The sequence below is a fragment of the Elaeis guineensis genome, chromosome 16 (genome assembly GCF_000442705.2).
Source record: "Elaeis guineensis isolate ETL-2024a chromosome 16, EG11, whole genome shotgun sequence".
Lineage (NCBI taxonomy): Eukaryota > Viridiplantae > Streptophyta > Magnoliopsida > Arecales > Arecaceae > Elaeis > Elaeis guineensis.
The window spans coordinates 44,218,134-44,233,417 of record NC_026008.2 but is presented as its reverse complement, the minus strand read 5'-3'; the positions used below and the strand labels follow the sequence as shown (position 1 = coordinate 44,233,417).

The following is a 15,284-nucleotide window of genomic DNA, read 5'->3' as shown; positions in this document are numbered from 1 at the left end:
TTTGTTTTCGGTGGGATTCTGAGGTTGGATCCAACTTTTGAGATTTATACCAGATCTGAGATCTCAACCGCTCAGATTTGGTGCCAACCCGATCCTTGGTGCGCAGAGCTTGAATCGAAATTTTAGATATAAACCTTACATGCATTTGAATTTAAATCAGCAGGTATCGATTCTCGACCCATCTCGATGACATACGTAATTGGCATCTTTTTGTAGGTCATGATTCTCGACCCACCGATTTTCGATCCATCTTTCTGAATTTTTCTTCTTCATCGAGCTCTTCACCTACCGCCTCCAAACGTTACTTTTTTTCTTTATAGCAACGTAGTTACCAAACATATCTTTTATTTTTTTTATTTTTATTCAATAATAAAAATTAAAAAAAATAAATAATATTTTTTAAAAATTAAAAATTAAAAAATATAACCAAATGCAGCCATTAATGGCTGCGAGGGACCCGAGTTTGGCATAGCCAAATCATGCTACCGCCACGAGCGCGCATGAAGATATAGTCACGTGCTAACGATACCTCCAAGGAGTGTTCTTTTACTCAATGCGGCTATTTAACACTCATATCCTCTAAAACAATTCCAATTAAACGCCGACATGAAAGACATCATATGAAATTGTCCGCCGGCCTTGAAGCCCTCCTTTGCTCGAGACAACAAGAAAGTGAGTGCTATCACGTGCCACATGGACGGCTGCAGACCTTCATAGACTACGATGGCGGCTCTAAAATCTCTTCGACTTCTGTTGCATGACCCTAGTCAATCGTCATCCTCGATGCCTCCATCTTCGCTGTTCTTGGCCATTTTCTTTATAGAGCATATCTTCTGGCTGACAAGGAACAACCGTCTGTTGAACAGAGTCCACCGCACTCGACTCAAATTGTTCACTCAGCTTTGCTACTTTGATACCGACCACGGGCCTGCACTATTTACCGAGAGGTTGCGGGGGAGATTTGGGTGTCTCCTCCCCCTTATTCCTGTAGGACGGTGAATTCGTCGTGGGAGAACCTATCCTTTGGCATTCTCTAGATGAAGATGGCTTGTAATGCAGTGCTCAGTATGTGATACACAGCCACGCGAGTATAACATTGGCAGCTGGTGGTAGCACTCAGTCGAATTCCGACGTGCTAATGGCCGAGCTTCGAGCAGCATGGTTGTTTGTTTTGCCTTCGAACAGCTGCAACGAGCTTCTCACAATTTAGAGCATCCACCACGGTTGCACGACATCTTCTGTGTCTTCCCTCCGCTCCATAGCATATAGCTGAATCACGTCTACAGAGAAGGGAAGAGGCGAGCAGACTGAGTGACCATGCAGCTGATCATGGAAACCTGACCTTTGACACTTTTTGAACTCGACACCTCCAGGATCTGAAGATCTTGTTCTTTCTGATAGCTTGGGTTGTATATACACTCGTTGTACTTGGTCACCCACTTTACTAAAAGGAAAAAAAAATTGTACGACAAGGTGACATCCTTATGCAGGCTAAGCATAGGAGCTGGACTAAGCCACCAATGCACAAGCAGCAGCAGGCTCCAAACAGTGCCGAACCATATCCTAATGTAACCACATTACACAGGCCAATATGAAACAAATAAACAGCCATTTTTGGGGAATTATATAGATAAATATAGCAAAGCAACGTCAGGTAAGAAAATGAATGTCAAGGGCAAAGCCCACGGGAATGTAAAAGCAAATGCGAATCGAAGGGTGGATAGCACAGGGGTCGTGCCCTGTCTTGCAATGTGCTTCACCCGCTGCATCACCAAAAATAGCTTGCACTGAGAAATTCTTCGTGGGAAACAAGAGATGTAAATGAAGGCCGCTGTAAAGACCTACACTCCTAGTACTTGTTTCCAAAGTGCCACCACCTTCTCTTCTTCTTGGTTTCTGATGTTGGTGGATCTGCACAGCCAAAGAAGAAAATGAAAAGCATGCTTCACACAACATCCGAATCTGACCACATCAAGCATTTTCGATCTAGTCCAAATGATTCTACAATGATTGTGGTCATATTTTGATATATGTAGAAATATTGGTGATAAAAATGTGAATAATCTCAACATTGTCAGCGTTGCCGAAAGTATTGAGTAAACTGATGGACGTGCAATTGTAGCAGTTAAACCAATTGCAGTTAAACACAGTATCCTTTACTTACCCCCTTCAGGATAAATCGAATTGTAATGCACCTCAGCCCAAAAGCTCAAAAACATTACTGCCAAACAGTGAAAAAGAAATTTCAATATGGCGCTAAATGGCCAAGTAGGTGAAGCGACATAAACAGTTTCATTACATAATTCCAACCCTGAAAATGGTTGTCCACATACAAGGGTTATATTAAATTAAAGCGATATACATGGTTAAGGAAATTTCAAAGGCATTTGCACGAACGAACAAAAGGTTATGACAAGCCAATTGTATTGCACAAGTAATAGACTTCTGAACATACAGGTGACAAGGTCGTCAAAACACAACCATACATATACATGGCAGGATGGAAAATAACCATTCTTCCAATAGATCCATGGCATGCATGGCAAGGCATGTACCAGAGCACTCATGGGACACAATACTAAATGCCTTCTCAGAGAAGGAATAAGGATAACAGCAACTTTTCAGTCTCTATCAGCTGCATATATTACTACTAATACCCCCAAATTGCCACTAAACTCATAAGGCATCAGTATTTTGATACTTTAAAAAAAATTAAAAAAAAAAAAAGCATATGATGTTTAAAAATAATCAAATGGACCAAGCCAGATCAGTAATTGCCACCAGGCATGCTTCCAGAAAGTCAAACAATTACAAAGCCAGGCTCCATTTAAGCATGATCAGATTTGCAAAACTTGTTAGACGTTCACTATTAGTTTAATCAAAATGGCTAAAACAGAAAAAATACATTAAAAAATTATAAAAAACAGCAAGCCACAATTTGTACACACCTCGTTTAGATTTCTGAACATTTGGCAGAATCTCAATATAGCAAGTATCCTTGAATGATGTTATGACAAAAATTTTTACGCCATACTGCATAAGATCATTAAACTTGATAATCACTAACTAAACCTTGATTCATATATAAAAGGATGGTGATCACCTGGCTTCATTTCATTAAATATTGAAGGAAACATTTTATTCACAGGTAGAAAAACATGATCAATTAACATATGAATAATACAACATGAAAGCAATATTGAGTGAGCATGAAATTATCAGCATAAGACAGAACTACTACCCTGATAACAATCGTTAAAAATAAGATCTGCATAAGAAAGAGATAAAATTCATATTACAGAATCAACCCTTTGGGCCTTTCCCTTCATCAACAATGCATCCATGAGTCAATATTCAAGTTTGCTTAGTTTGTTTTTATGGCTGGAGCTCAAAATCCAACCATTGCAAAAAGTGGATCACTGATAGGATCACCGGTATACACGAAATGAAGATGGATTCCATCACCAATGCATGAGTCATACACGGCAACCAATCGACCGAAGAAGAATATTCATAGACTCAAAAAGGTATTCATTTATTTATCTGCAATTTAATGAGCTCTCATGTGGGACATGCAGTTTTGCTCTACCCAATAAGCTAAAATGAAATACCAATATGTAATTCCAATATAATAGTTCTGATAAGTGTTTTCCCTTATTGCACCAGATATATCTTAAAATACAGATAAATCTTATAACAGAGAAGTGATCATTCTCAGATCTAAGTTCAAGGAGATGAAGGCCAGAGTCATCAATATAATATGACTGAAGCCCAGTAGAGGTATCACGAGTAATAATGCAAGCAGCCAGACTTTAAAGCATACACCACAGGAAAGTAAAAGCTAGACAAGAAATAAAGTTCTGACAACCTAAGAAGATTGCAAACCAAATACCAATCCCATGTGTCTAAATTAAAATTTTCATCAACATAATTTGGTGCCATTTAAATATAGATTTTAAGCAAATAATGTAAGATTCAAGGACAGATGAAATTGTATTCCTTGAGTTAAACAACTAAAGGCCAATCAAAACAGTGTGCCAAAGGTTGATATCACCTTATTAAGCTCAATGGGAGATAGAAGAACAAGCTAGCTTCAAGCATGAGGTGCCAACTCAGAAAAAGGGAGAAACATGGTCATAAGATGAAAATTTTAACTCCAAAAAGTCTAAACCAAACCCAGCCAAGATGCAAGGAAAAGCACCGATACATTGAGACACCAAAATCTCAATGCTAGAAGAAATTCACAAGAAAAATTGAGAGAGGGTGGCTGAAAGTTGCCAAGACCAAAGAATACCAATAAAGGCCAGAGATGAAGTCTCAAAGAGAGTTTTGCAAGCTACTTAAATAGACCCCAAAGTCCATGAAGAAAGTACAGACCACAAATCTCAAACAGGCCAAGTAACCATTCTGGCAAGCCAGAGAATTTGGGTAACTCATAAATTATTAAAAGCTCAATTTCAGGATTTGGGCGTCCATCAAGCAAATTGCAATAAAACAAGCCCCATCAGATAAGATTAGAACAGTCTTGGTTAACAAAAATAATGGCCAGTAGTTCTTTCATAGTCTTTCCAAAGGAAGAGAAACCCAACAAAAACCTAACCAGCAATACATGTTACCTCAAGCCAGATATGAAGTAAAAAAGATCAAAATTGCTATTGCAATATGAACCTCCATTCAAAGGGACTAGAACACAGTAAACAGCACTGCCAATGAAAATGGTGGACCATGCATCAACTACAATAGCCTTGAGTTCTTGATGTCAGTCTCATGCATTATCATCCAGCGATAAAGAAGTGATAAACAAAACTTACTGATAAAAATTATTCATCAAAATTTCATTGATCAGTTACTATCTGGCATTAGCTAGAGGCCCAAACTGAATCTAAACTTAAGGATAACTAAAACAAACTCATAAGGTTTAATTCAGACAAAACGACTAATTCAATGATCAATGGCACAGATTCACATGCTCCCAGCAATAGTTCAGCATAGGGATGTCCATAGGCCAATTCACAACCCTAACTTCATAGTCATACACCAGGAATTGAGCCTATTCAAAATCTTGTAAAAAAATCTCTGCCCAGATCCAGCTAATTGACACCCCCAGTTCAGCTTCAGGCAATAACAACAAAAGCACATCAAGTGACCAAGTCAATCCAGTGACAGTGAGGTTACAAGATCGCTCAAACATGCCCCAAAGTTGATCATTAGTTTGCGTGTATCACTAAAAGTGACAGCATAGAAAGAAAGCTAATAAGAGTTTTTGACCATAATGTCTCATTCACAATGAAAAAAAATATGTGGTTACTAAAAATAAGAACTTGCAGGCAGGATTGTCCAGCTAAGGGATGTGATTTCAGAAACCATGTAGGCCTTTCCAACATCCACACCTTGTATAAGCTATTACATAATCTGAAACATAAGCAAAACCAAACTATAAGTGTAGCATTTAACATTTTACTCTTTGACTTTAAATGTCTAGCTAAACTTATCTCATTTAAGTCCCCATTGTTTAAAGGTAAATCAGCAAAAAGGAAAAGAATCTGTCATTTGCTATTTGCTTCATGAAATGTTGGGAACATCTCTCTTGAGAAGAAGATCTTCTTTTCTTTTCTCTTGACATGGATGAGAAATCCTATCTAATTCAATGGATAAGAAGTCCTATCGAATTAAGAAGAAAAGGTATAAAATAATCCTGTAAAAGTTTCCAAAACTGATTCATATAATTGCCACATTGTGCACTTCATTCTTATCACCAGTAGAGTCCTGACACAACTTGTACTCTTAGAGAAGCTCCTCACTCCAAAACCCGCACCAACATTATCATAAAATTTAAGATATCCACATTACAGTAGACATCAAATTAAGGGGAAATATATAGTATGACCAAAAGCATCAAAAAGGGAAAAAGAAAATAAAAAAAAAAAGAGCCGAACAATACTATAACAGAAAAGAAAAATGAATGAAACAGTGAAAAAATTGGCAGAAGAAAAGAAAAACATACTGAATCCGCAGCAGCCTGTAAGGTGACATGATCACCCCATTCCCCGCTCCTGTTATTCACATTAACATAAATTATTACACACTTAGTGTTTCCAAAATGGCATCATAGATCATAAGATATAAAGCATACTTTGAAATCTTTTTCAAATAGTCACCATACGCCATGGGAACATATCCCTCATAGATCTCAGGGTGAGACTCAAGCTGAAAAATGAAAGAAAAAAAAAAGACACGCATTCATTGAGCATGAAAAATGCAGATCAACATAAAAATGAAACGACAAGACACCCAAGAAATACCAAAAAGATGAAGATCAATAAAAATTTTAAGAATGATACTGGCAGTAAAGGACAAACCTGATTAACAACTTGCTGCCTCACAAACTTGTGGTGCTCAGGGGTACGATAAAATTGATCAGACAGAGCTCGAAACTGTGATGGATATGAAATTGACATTTGACATCTCAGTTGATAAAAAGAAAGATTAAGAGTTGACAAAATAGGCCTCACAGCTAATTTTGAACGTGCGCACATGCACACACACATACTAACAGATTAACCAATAAGTGAAAACTGACATAATTTTGGAACATTTGCATGCACAAGTGCAAATATAATAACATGCAGAATATATCGTAATATGCATGTGTTTGTCACTGCAGGGCTATATTATGGGAAGATCCAGCATCTATGAAGTGATCATACGAGATCAACCAATCTAAAGTGGTTATATCCAACTCAGACCATGTAATGCCTTTCAAGAAGCTTCCCTTGTTTCTATCTTCTCATTCTAACAAATAGAGGAGCAAGAACAAAAACAAGAAGCATATAAGAAAATATTCAGACTCCAATTCTGGCAAGGTAGAAGCAAGAATGCTCTTTCATGTTTGATTGAATTTAAAAGATGCAATTGTCATGTAAGACCTTGATTTATTTGAAAACTTTGAACTCCTTCTATGGTTATTGCTTCATTCAATTTGTCATGCATGCATATCAGTCTTTTTTTTTAAAAACAAAAAAGAGAATGGTCAGGGGGTGGTCACCAGGACATTAATTCCCAAGCCCAAATACTAGGAAATGCAATGCCAAGGTTTGAACCAAAAACCTCTGATTGCTAAATAGGGGGACGTGACCAATGGGTAAGCCCCAATTCACCATGCATATCAGATTTGATGTTTAAATTTTATGCTAACTATTCTTTTACTATGCATTAACCTTGAAAAAATGATTTTATCATGCATTCATACCTTCTTTTTTTTAAAAAAAATAATTAGAGAGAGAGGAGGAGGAGGAGGAGGAGGAAGACTCACCAGTACATTAATTGCCCAAACCCAAATACTTTGAAATGCAATGCACAAGATTCAAACCAAAAACCTCTGATTGCTAAGTTTAGGGGTGTGCCCCAGTTCACCATAAATATCAGATTTGATGTTTGAATTTTGGGCAAACTATTTCTTCTACTGTGAACTAACCTTGACAAAATAATTTTACCAAAAATATAGAAAAATGTACAATTTTAACTAGGACATGCAAAAATCATATTGATATCTAAAAGCATGTAGAGATTAACTTCTGAGAAATATAAGGTCATGCGTTCGTAACAAATTTTATTTTTCTGGACTTTATTATTCTCTCAATATTTAATTTTTAGCTTCATATATTTTTATTGCATTCGTCATACTCATTCAACTTTTTGGCATATAAACTGTTGGCAACAATTTATATGCCATAACAATTTAATAATATAATATTAGATAAATCTTTCCATATAAGGCTGTATATTGGCCAAATTCAAATGAAATACATGCAAATTTTGACCCCAAAATCATTACAAAATGGGTGGACTTGAAATCGAGACCTAATCAGAAATCAATACTCAAACTTGATGACTAATGAGCTCCTGTCCAGCTTTAAGATATGTTAAGAACCAACCAGAAGTGATGAAGACCAAGAGAGTAAAACCCAGACTTCATCTAATACAAAATTACCAGTATCCTCCACAAAGTTATGTTCTCCTATTCCCCTACTTCCACCAAAGAATAACCCCTGGATTAAGATGTTGCTGCATCTGATGAGACAATGCAAGAATTGCCCCTGACTGCCTCAGAGTGAAGGACTTTAGGTTATAGAGGAGACAGAAGGGAGGTCAGATGGGTAGCATACGAAGAAACAACAGCTTGCCTTGCTTCACCCAGGTAAAGGAACAAAACCATAAAACTAAAACTAATCAACCTGTGGATGTACGATCAGATTTTGGGCAAGGCCATCCCTGGAGCCTGATAGACAATGAATACATCAGTCAAGTTGGGTCAAGGTATCAACAAAGTTGACTCATAACACTTCGAGCTGTGTTTGGAATGTGGGGGAGTGAACAGGCTCTCAGTGAGCTTGGCCCAAGTTTGGACAGATCTAAAATCACCTGGCTTGGCCAGGTTTGCTTGTTGTGTACACCAAGTTTCAGGTTTAATGACAATTCCTGGCAACACTTGAACCCAAACAGAGTCTATTATGCAGAACCAAAATGGACCAAATCTGACCTAGTGAGAATTGTGAACCAGCTTCTCAAATCCAAACCCAATTCATAAACAAAGCATCAGGTAAGATTACCTGAAATCACTTTACATCCCCACTTACACACTTGCCAATGATATGAAAAAAAGAGAAAAAAAAAATCAATGCATCTAAGATGAAAAAGAATAGCAGTCATAGAAGGCATGCTTGTTGCCCAAAGCAAGTAGGGATCTTAGATATGGACAACTAATAAAAGTTAAACCTTCAGACCCTTAAATTGAGTTGGCCAACAGAAAACAACCTCAACATTTTATAAGATGGCCACGGAATTCAATTTTTAGTTTGTTGAGAACTGTAGGTAATCAAAAGTTTTTATGTTATTCATTAATGAGCATACAATGAGAATTCAACTGATGTAACAGATGTAGTTCCATGAACAAAATCGTAGTGTTGACAACTTGACATATCGATTCCCATACGATGTTATTACTATAGCAACACATCAGGAGAAAAGCCAAAAATAGCATGGTGAGGCGATGGAACACCATGGTAGCACCTATCCTCCCAGAATCTTAGTTGAAAAACTGAAGAATTAGAATACTCAATTGCCAACCAGAATTTATGTATTAGCTGCAGATTACAAGCTTATGTGCTAAATAGTTTCTTTAGTACACATCTATGTCATTTAACTGCGACAGAAAAGGAGAAGAAAAAAGAGACCCAACACACAACTAACCTGACAGTTACCATCTCCTTGAACCTTGAGCTCAACCAAATCATAGAGCCGCAATCTACAGAATATATAGCCTCAAACAATCATATACAGAAAAATTTACAACATGACAATATCATTTAAGACATGTAGGTGTTTTACTAATAAATAACCATAATCATCAAGCCTCTTTTTTAAACCAACAATTTGGCGTCAATTTTATGAATCCTCAGTCACCAGTGCTCATATCAAGTGCAACTCAGGTATTACATGGGTCAACTGATGAATTACACCCTTTTTTGCATATATTGGTTAACATATATTACACATACTTGATCAAGAAGGTAAAAGTTATTTCAGAGATAAATATATTCCCATATGAATCCATGGAAATTTTTCTGCAGTCCTTAAGTAGCTAGCAATGCAAGCTCACAACCAAAATTACAATTTGTCGAAACCAGTGCACCTAGGAGACCAGCCATATTGGAGCAATAACTCAAATTTTATTATGTTATGCTGCTTCCATGGTGTAAACCTAAAACCGCTGAAGGATTTTTATAACATCAACTAAATTAAAACATAAGTAATAAAATCAATCAATGTGAACCCTTGGAAAGAGCATTTGAACCACTAATATGGGACACATCTCATATTAACAGACTTACACATAACCTATCAAAGTTGGATATGTCTCACAGTAATAATTTGAAAATATAATGCTACAGGCCATACCTATCTATAAGCCTTTGATGATCTGAAGTAGCTTCATCAACAGAAGGAATTTCTCCATTAATTCTAGGAACATGCTGCACAAAACCAAACAATTTATGATGTCAAAACGAACATGCACACTCATCATTTATAACTTCTTAGCTTTCAAGTACATAAATGTGGAGCAGCTCTATATGAAAAAGGCGAGAGCTCATGATCATGGCCTAAATGAAAAGAAATATACAATTCATAGTTCATCATATGACAAGTAACACTGTTAACGGGGCATTACCACAGAAGTTAAGTGTTGGAATTCTTCAATATGGAGTAATAGGAAGAACCAGAAAAAGCTAGTATCTGGCAATTTCAAATGCCAAAGACGTACAGCAGCTGCCTAGATAAGAAAGGCACATAGACATGTATAAAGTGTATGCATGTGTTCTCATGGTGCAGTGCTGTCATTCAGTAGAAAATGCATACAAATTAAATATTCATTTCAGTTACCTCAGGTCAGTCTTTGTTTGGTCAGGTACCATATTTCAGTCTTGATAATAGATAAGTCTGATTCATTTCAAATCAGATCAGACCATATTCAGTGCTTTATTCAGAGAAAAAAGATAATAAATCCAACATTGTCGTCTTAGGATATGTGATTAACCAAAATACTAGCCTATCAACAAAAAATAATCAGATGAATTTCCAGTGCCAAAGTTATGCAGAATACCATGTGTACTTAGTTGCACATACGCTAGAACCTGAAACTAAGAGGGAAGTTCAACAGCTTCCTTTTCATGGTTTCACCTAAGTGATAGGAGATTTTTTCCTCACTTTCACTGATCGGTCAAGAATTTCATATTACAAGATCATAAGCATTCTCTAATCCTTCAAAACAATTTTCCAAGGAAATGTTTCTTTAAGCTACTGATGGTTAACTCATATTTTTGATATTGGGATTTGTCAGCTCCAAAGTATGCATAAACTTACAGGAATGGAAACCATCTGATTCAACCTCTTGCCTACTTCACCATCTATGTCAGAAAAGTCATCTGTGGGTTCTAATGGCCATTCCACCCCTTCATATGAGTATTCCCCAGGACTCGAACATGAACTGGGAGATTCCATCTCATCTGCCTCCTGCTGACCACATTCATTCCCTACATAAAAATGACAGACACAATAATAAACAACAGTACAGGAATATAGGAATTGAGAGACAAAATGAACAACCAAACAGGAAATTATGATCATCTGCTTACCTGAACTATAATTCCTCATTGATGGACCAAACCAATCTTGTGCCAGAACAGATGCTTGCAGATGTTCTTCATCCGAATGTGAAGGTCCAGTTGCTTCTGCAACAGCAAGCCGCGAAAATTCTTCTTGAAGAGCATGAGCAATAATCTCATCATTCTCTATAGCAGTATAGCCTGTTGTGCCAATATTACCTTCTCTGGCATAACTACTACCATAAAAGCTGGCATCATGTTGAGTAGTTCCTCCACAATATCCAAAGTTTGAAAATGGATCATCATGAAGGATATCAAGACCCCAGTGGAGAACTTCAGAATCTTGCTCGTACATAATCATCAGCAACAAATGTTTTCCCAGCAGAATACTGTGCCAGCAACAAGAATCCTGTATATCACCACTGACAGGATTATCTTACTGTAGCTTAAGAGGATGTTTTACAGGTGGCATATGATCATTCCTGACATTCAATCCCTGCACATACATGAAATTAGCTTCACCAGACAGGCAAGTGAAATATACATAAAATCACCAACCACATGAAGAACAATTCAAATGATCATTTCTGAAACTGAAAAAGAAATAGTGCGAAACATGACTCTCTCAGATGATATAAAACTAATCAAAGGAATAATCAAAACTTCATAATCAGGACAAACAAAAAAAAATGTAATTCCAAGATTATTATTATATCACATTCTTATGGGCTGACATTTTTCGGACATACCTCTACAATGTATCATTTTTACTAAAAAATAAAAAATATATTGACATTAAAACATTTTTTAGAAAAAAAAAACTTATTTAGAAGCATTGCAGTTTGAGAAAGTAGCTTTTCAGATATATAAACTATTAATGTGACTACATGATGCACAATAACCATGATTTAGTTGAAAGCTGGTGTCAATCAGGTAAAAGATTGAATTTAGGGCCAGAGGAAGAAAATCAGGGCTGGATGATATACGCTCCCGGTTAAGACTTTAAATGTTAAATTCAGTAGTTGAAAGAAAAAACAGTGTCATGTGAAAGGTTTATTCTTCTGAAAACAGATAACTTCTTCCACACTAAAAGAGAAAACAAGTTCACTTATGCACCCCACCCCCCCCACACACACACAAAAAAAAAAAAAAAGGAAACCTATCATCCATTAAACTGATAACTTAATGTAATCTGCTTCGATTGGCATATGGTAATCCCAATATCTTCAAGGATGATAGTTGGAGGTTGGGGGAGTGGGGATTTGAATGAGATCCAATAAATCCCCAACCCACCCAAACTGTTGCTTTGCTGACTGCACTCAGAGAAGAGTGAAATACATGCAGCCATCAGATCCAATTACACATCCCTGATCTACCTACCATTCACCCCATTCTCATCACTATATGCAGTGACATGAGCCGTTATCCAATTCAATGACCTAACTATCATCAAACATTAAAAATAAAACTTTTATAAAAAAAAAAAAAATCAAAATCGCAAAAGCAAGCTCCACCACACTCCAAGGAATGTTGAAGGATGTCTGCTTAACACAAGAAGATTCAGAAATAGGTTTCACCATGAAGGTAGAAGTATTTTTTGTCCAATTTGGGTTGATATGAGAAAATCTAGTTTTGTAGTGGAATTTGCTAAAACAGGACAACTTTTTTTCAAGCACTGAAACAGAAAATGGAGCAGCTAATGACTTCTTGACCAATAAATCAGACAATTTCAGTAATCTGATTCTCTATCCTTCAACATTAGCAAGAACTTGAGAAATGACAAAATAGAGAAAACCCCAAGAATTCAGAAACTTGCAACAACACAATGGAAGATTATTTCGGTGCTCACTTCACGAGCACAATGTTCCTCAAGCATACTTAAGCTGACTTGGAGATTTATTTAACATTTAAAAACCCCTAGTACCACACCAATTCCCACAAGTCAGACCAATCCCCTCATGCAATATGGCAAGAGGAACTTTCATGTGCATGACATAGGCACCACCTCGCATTACTCCTATTATAAATAGATATGTATAAAGGAGAAAAAATCCTTCATTAATGACATATTAGCAGGCCATTTATCGATATTTGACTACCAAAATGTAATTGAATGTTTTTTTACTTTTTTGAAAATTCTTTATTGCACTAAGAATCTTCTATATGATCAATAGCAAAGAATGTCATAACAAAATGCTCTTAAAAAACAAAGCTAGAGATATTACTATGTAAGAAGTAATACTAGTCAGTGTGAAATATAGTCTCATTAAATCAAGCTCATGCAAAGAAGTCCAAACGTCCCTTTTGAGTTGCTCTAAAGCTGGAGACAAGCCAAGATCGAGCAAGGCAGACCATGCTCCCGCTCAGCTTATACTGTAACTAAGCCAAGCTCAGGTTCAGTTCGATCAAATTATAAGCTAAATTTGAGCTGTTCAATAATGGTTTTTAAGGGATTAAGCGGCGAGAGACTGAGGTCCCAGGGCTTTCACTTCTGTCTAAATATTTAAATAATAAATAAGATTTTCATTTATAATAATAACTGAAAGAATATATATTCATAGTATTTACTTATTTACTAATCAATATTTTTGAGTTTAATCAAACCAAGCATGAGAAAGCTGGGCAAATCTTAATCTCATCTGTTACAGCAAAGAAAAATCTTAATCTCATCTCGTTTACCAAATTTCACGCCAAACACCAGCTGCTGGTGAACGCGCACTTGTTAGACACCCCTAACACATTAATTCCCCTTTTTTCTTCTAAAGGAAGTCCGAAAATCAGACAAAAGAGGTCACTGGTGCACCAAAAACACAACATCAAGATTGGTTAGTCAAAGTGTTCTACCACATCAATAATCACTGGCGGAACATGGAATCGGTACTTACTTCGAGAGAGAGATTGCAGTAAGATGCAAGCTTTTGGTGTTATTTATCTACTCGATAGCCTAAAAAATAACAGCTATGGATTTCAGATCAACATGGACAGGATTCGTCTCTGCAGATCCTAAAAATTACAAACCGTATAGATATATGAAGAATTAACTCAAAAGGCAAAAGATACCGAAAATAGGCAGGTAACAGTACAACCCATAAAGCAAAGAAGATATCATCGCACTAATAGGAAAAAAAAAAATCACCGCTGTAATCTGATCACATCTTGAAGTGAAATAAGACGGCAATTCAACCACAAGAACTACATCAAGAATCGAAAACAACGACAAAAATCACAAAACAAAACTAAAAGAGCACAGACATTATCGAGAATCCGAGATCTCCGAGCCGCAATCCTCCATCGGAGACTTCAAGGAAAAAAAAATCAAAGACCAACGTGAAGAAACCAAACACGATCCATCAAACTTCCGTGATCGGACCACCCCTATACCATAAGATCCTTTTCAATGAAAGGAGAACACACCACTGGCAAAATCACACCCAAAAAAATCCTTCAGTTTGTTCACCAATCGCAGCAAGAACTTACTTCCCAATCTGATAAGACGAAGAAGTCTCTCCGTTACTGGAAATGGAGACGATCAAGCGAGCCACAGAGAGAGAAATAAATCAAAGAAACAATAAAAAGCGGCTTCGAGACGCCACGAAGGAATGCAGAGCGAGAGAGATAACCGCGAGGCCCGATGAGAGAGAGGGGAGAGGACTAACGCGGTCGCGGACGTCACGGGTTTGATAAGCGTGGTTAGTGCCGCGCGGCCTCGTTTAAATGACGTTTCGGTTTCCGTATCGGGCCGGGTCGTATCAGGGAGCCTGGCGTGGTGTGCCGCACGCGAATCCCAACCGGTTGGATGCGGGGACGCGTGGACGGAGAGGATGCGTCGGGGTTTTAGGCACTCGGAGTGGCTCTGTTTGTTTATATCACGGGGGGGAATCTCCGCCCTTGGTAACGTATCTGACCGCTGTCAGTCGTGGGTCCCACTCCTCCTGGTACTCTTCCGTACAATAGGTATAATTTCTCGGTACGATGGGCCCGAGGCTGGCCTCATGCGACGCCACAAGGACGGATAGGAATCAACCTTTTGATCTTTATTGGACGGTCCTGATCTCAGGATCTCGCATTGTTATTGCCGTTGCTTTTCCTGTTTGGCATTCATTCCAAGGACTAAAATGGTGA

At 37.4% G+C, this 15,284-nt stretch overlaps 1 protein-coding gene across 5 annotated transcripts; it reads right to left on the bottom strand.

The window, feature by feature from the left end:
• Positions 1–1,592: 1,592 nt before the first annotated feature.
• Positions 1,593–14,837, bottom strand: LOC105059106 (OVARIAN TUMOR DOMAIN-containing deubiquitinating enzyme 12). Of its 5 annotated transcripts, XM_010942316.3 has the most exons (12): positions 14,640–14,837; positions 11,382–11,658; positions 11,193–11,288; positions 10,921–11,090; positions 9,958–10,031; positions 9,250–9,304; positions 6,360–6,434; positions 6,134–6,207; positions 6,005–6,053; positions 2,949–3,033; positions 2,165–2,221; positions 1,593–1,911 (listed from the first exon to the last, which is right to left on the bottom strand). In XM_010942316.3, exons 2-12 carry the CDS (start codon positions 11,521–11,523, stop codon positions 1,850–1,852), a joined length of 939 nt encoding a protein of 312 aa, XP_010940618.1. In that variant the 5' UTR covers positions 11,524–11,658; positions 14,640–14,837; the 3' UTR covers positions 1,593–1,849. The 5 variants fall into 5 exon arrangements, 4 of the variants coding, with proteins under 4 accessions (XP_010940618.1, XP_010940616.1, XP_073105810.1 ...); XM_010942314.3 differs by having other exon boundaries at positions 11,193–11,658; positions 14,640–14,835; XM_073249709.1 differs by lacking the exon at positions 14,640–14,837 and adding an exon at positions 14,415–14,619 and having other exon boundaries at positions 11,193–11,658.
• Between the last annotated feature and the right edge of the window lie 447 nt (positions 14,838–15,284).

Excerpts from the sequence above, each read along its gene's own strand:
- LOC105059106 (XM_010942314.3), bottom strand. The coding sequence starts at position 11,523 with ATGATTATGTACGAGCAAGATTCTGAAGTTCTCCACTGGGGTCTTGAT. Across the intron at positions 10,032-10,920 it reads ATCAGATGGTTTCCATTCCT|CATGTTCCTAGAATTAATGG; the intron begins GTAAGTTTATGC and ends GGTTTTGTGCAG. Across the intron at positions 1,912-2,164 it reads TTCGATTTATCCTGAAGGGG|ATCCACCAACATCAGAAACC; the intron begins GTAAGTAAAGGA and ends TTGGCTGTGCAG.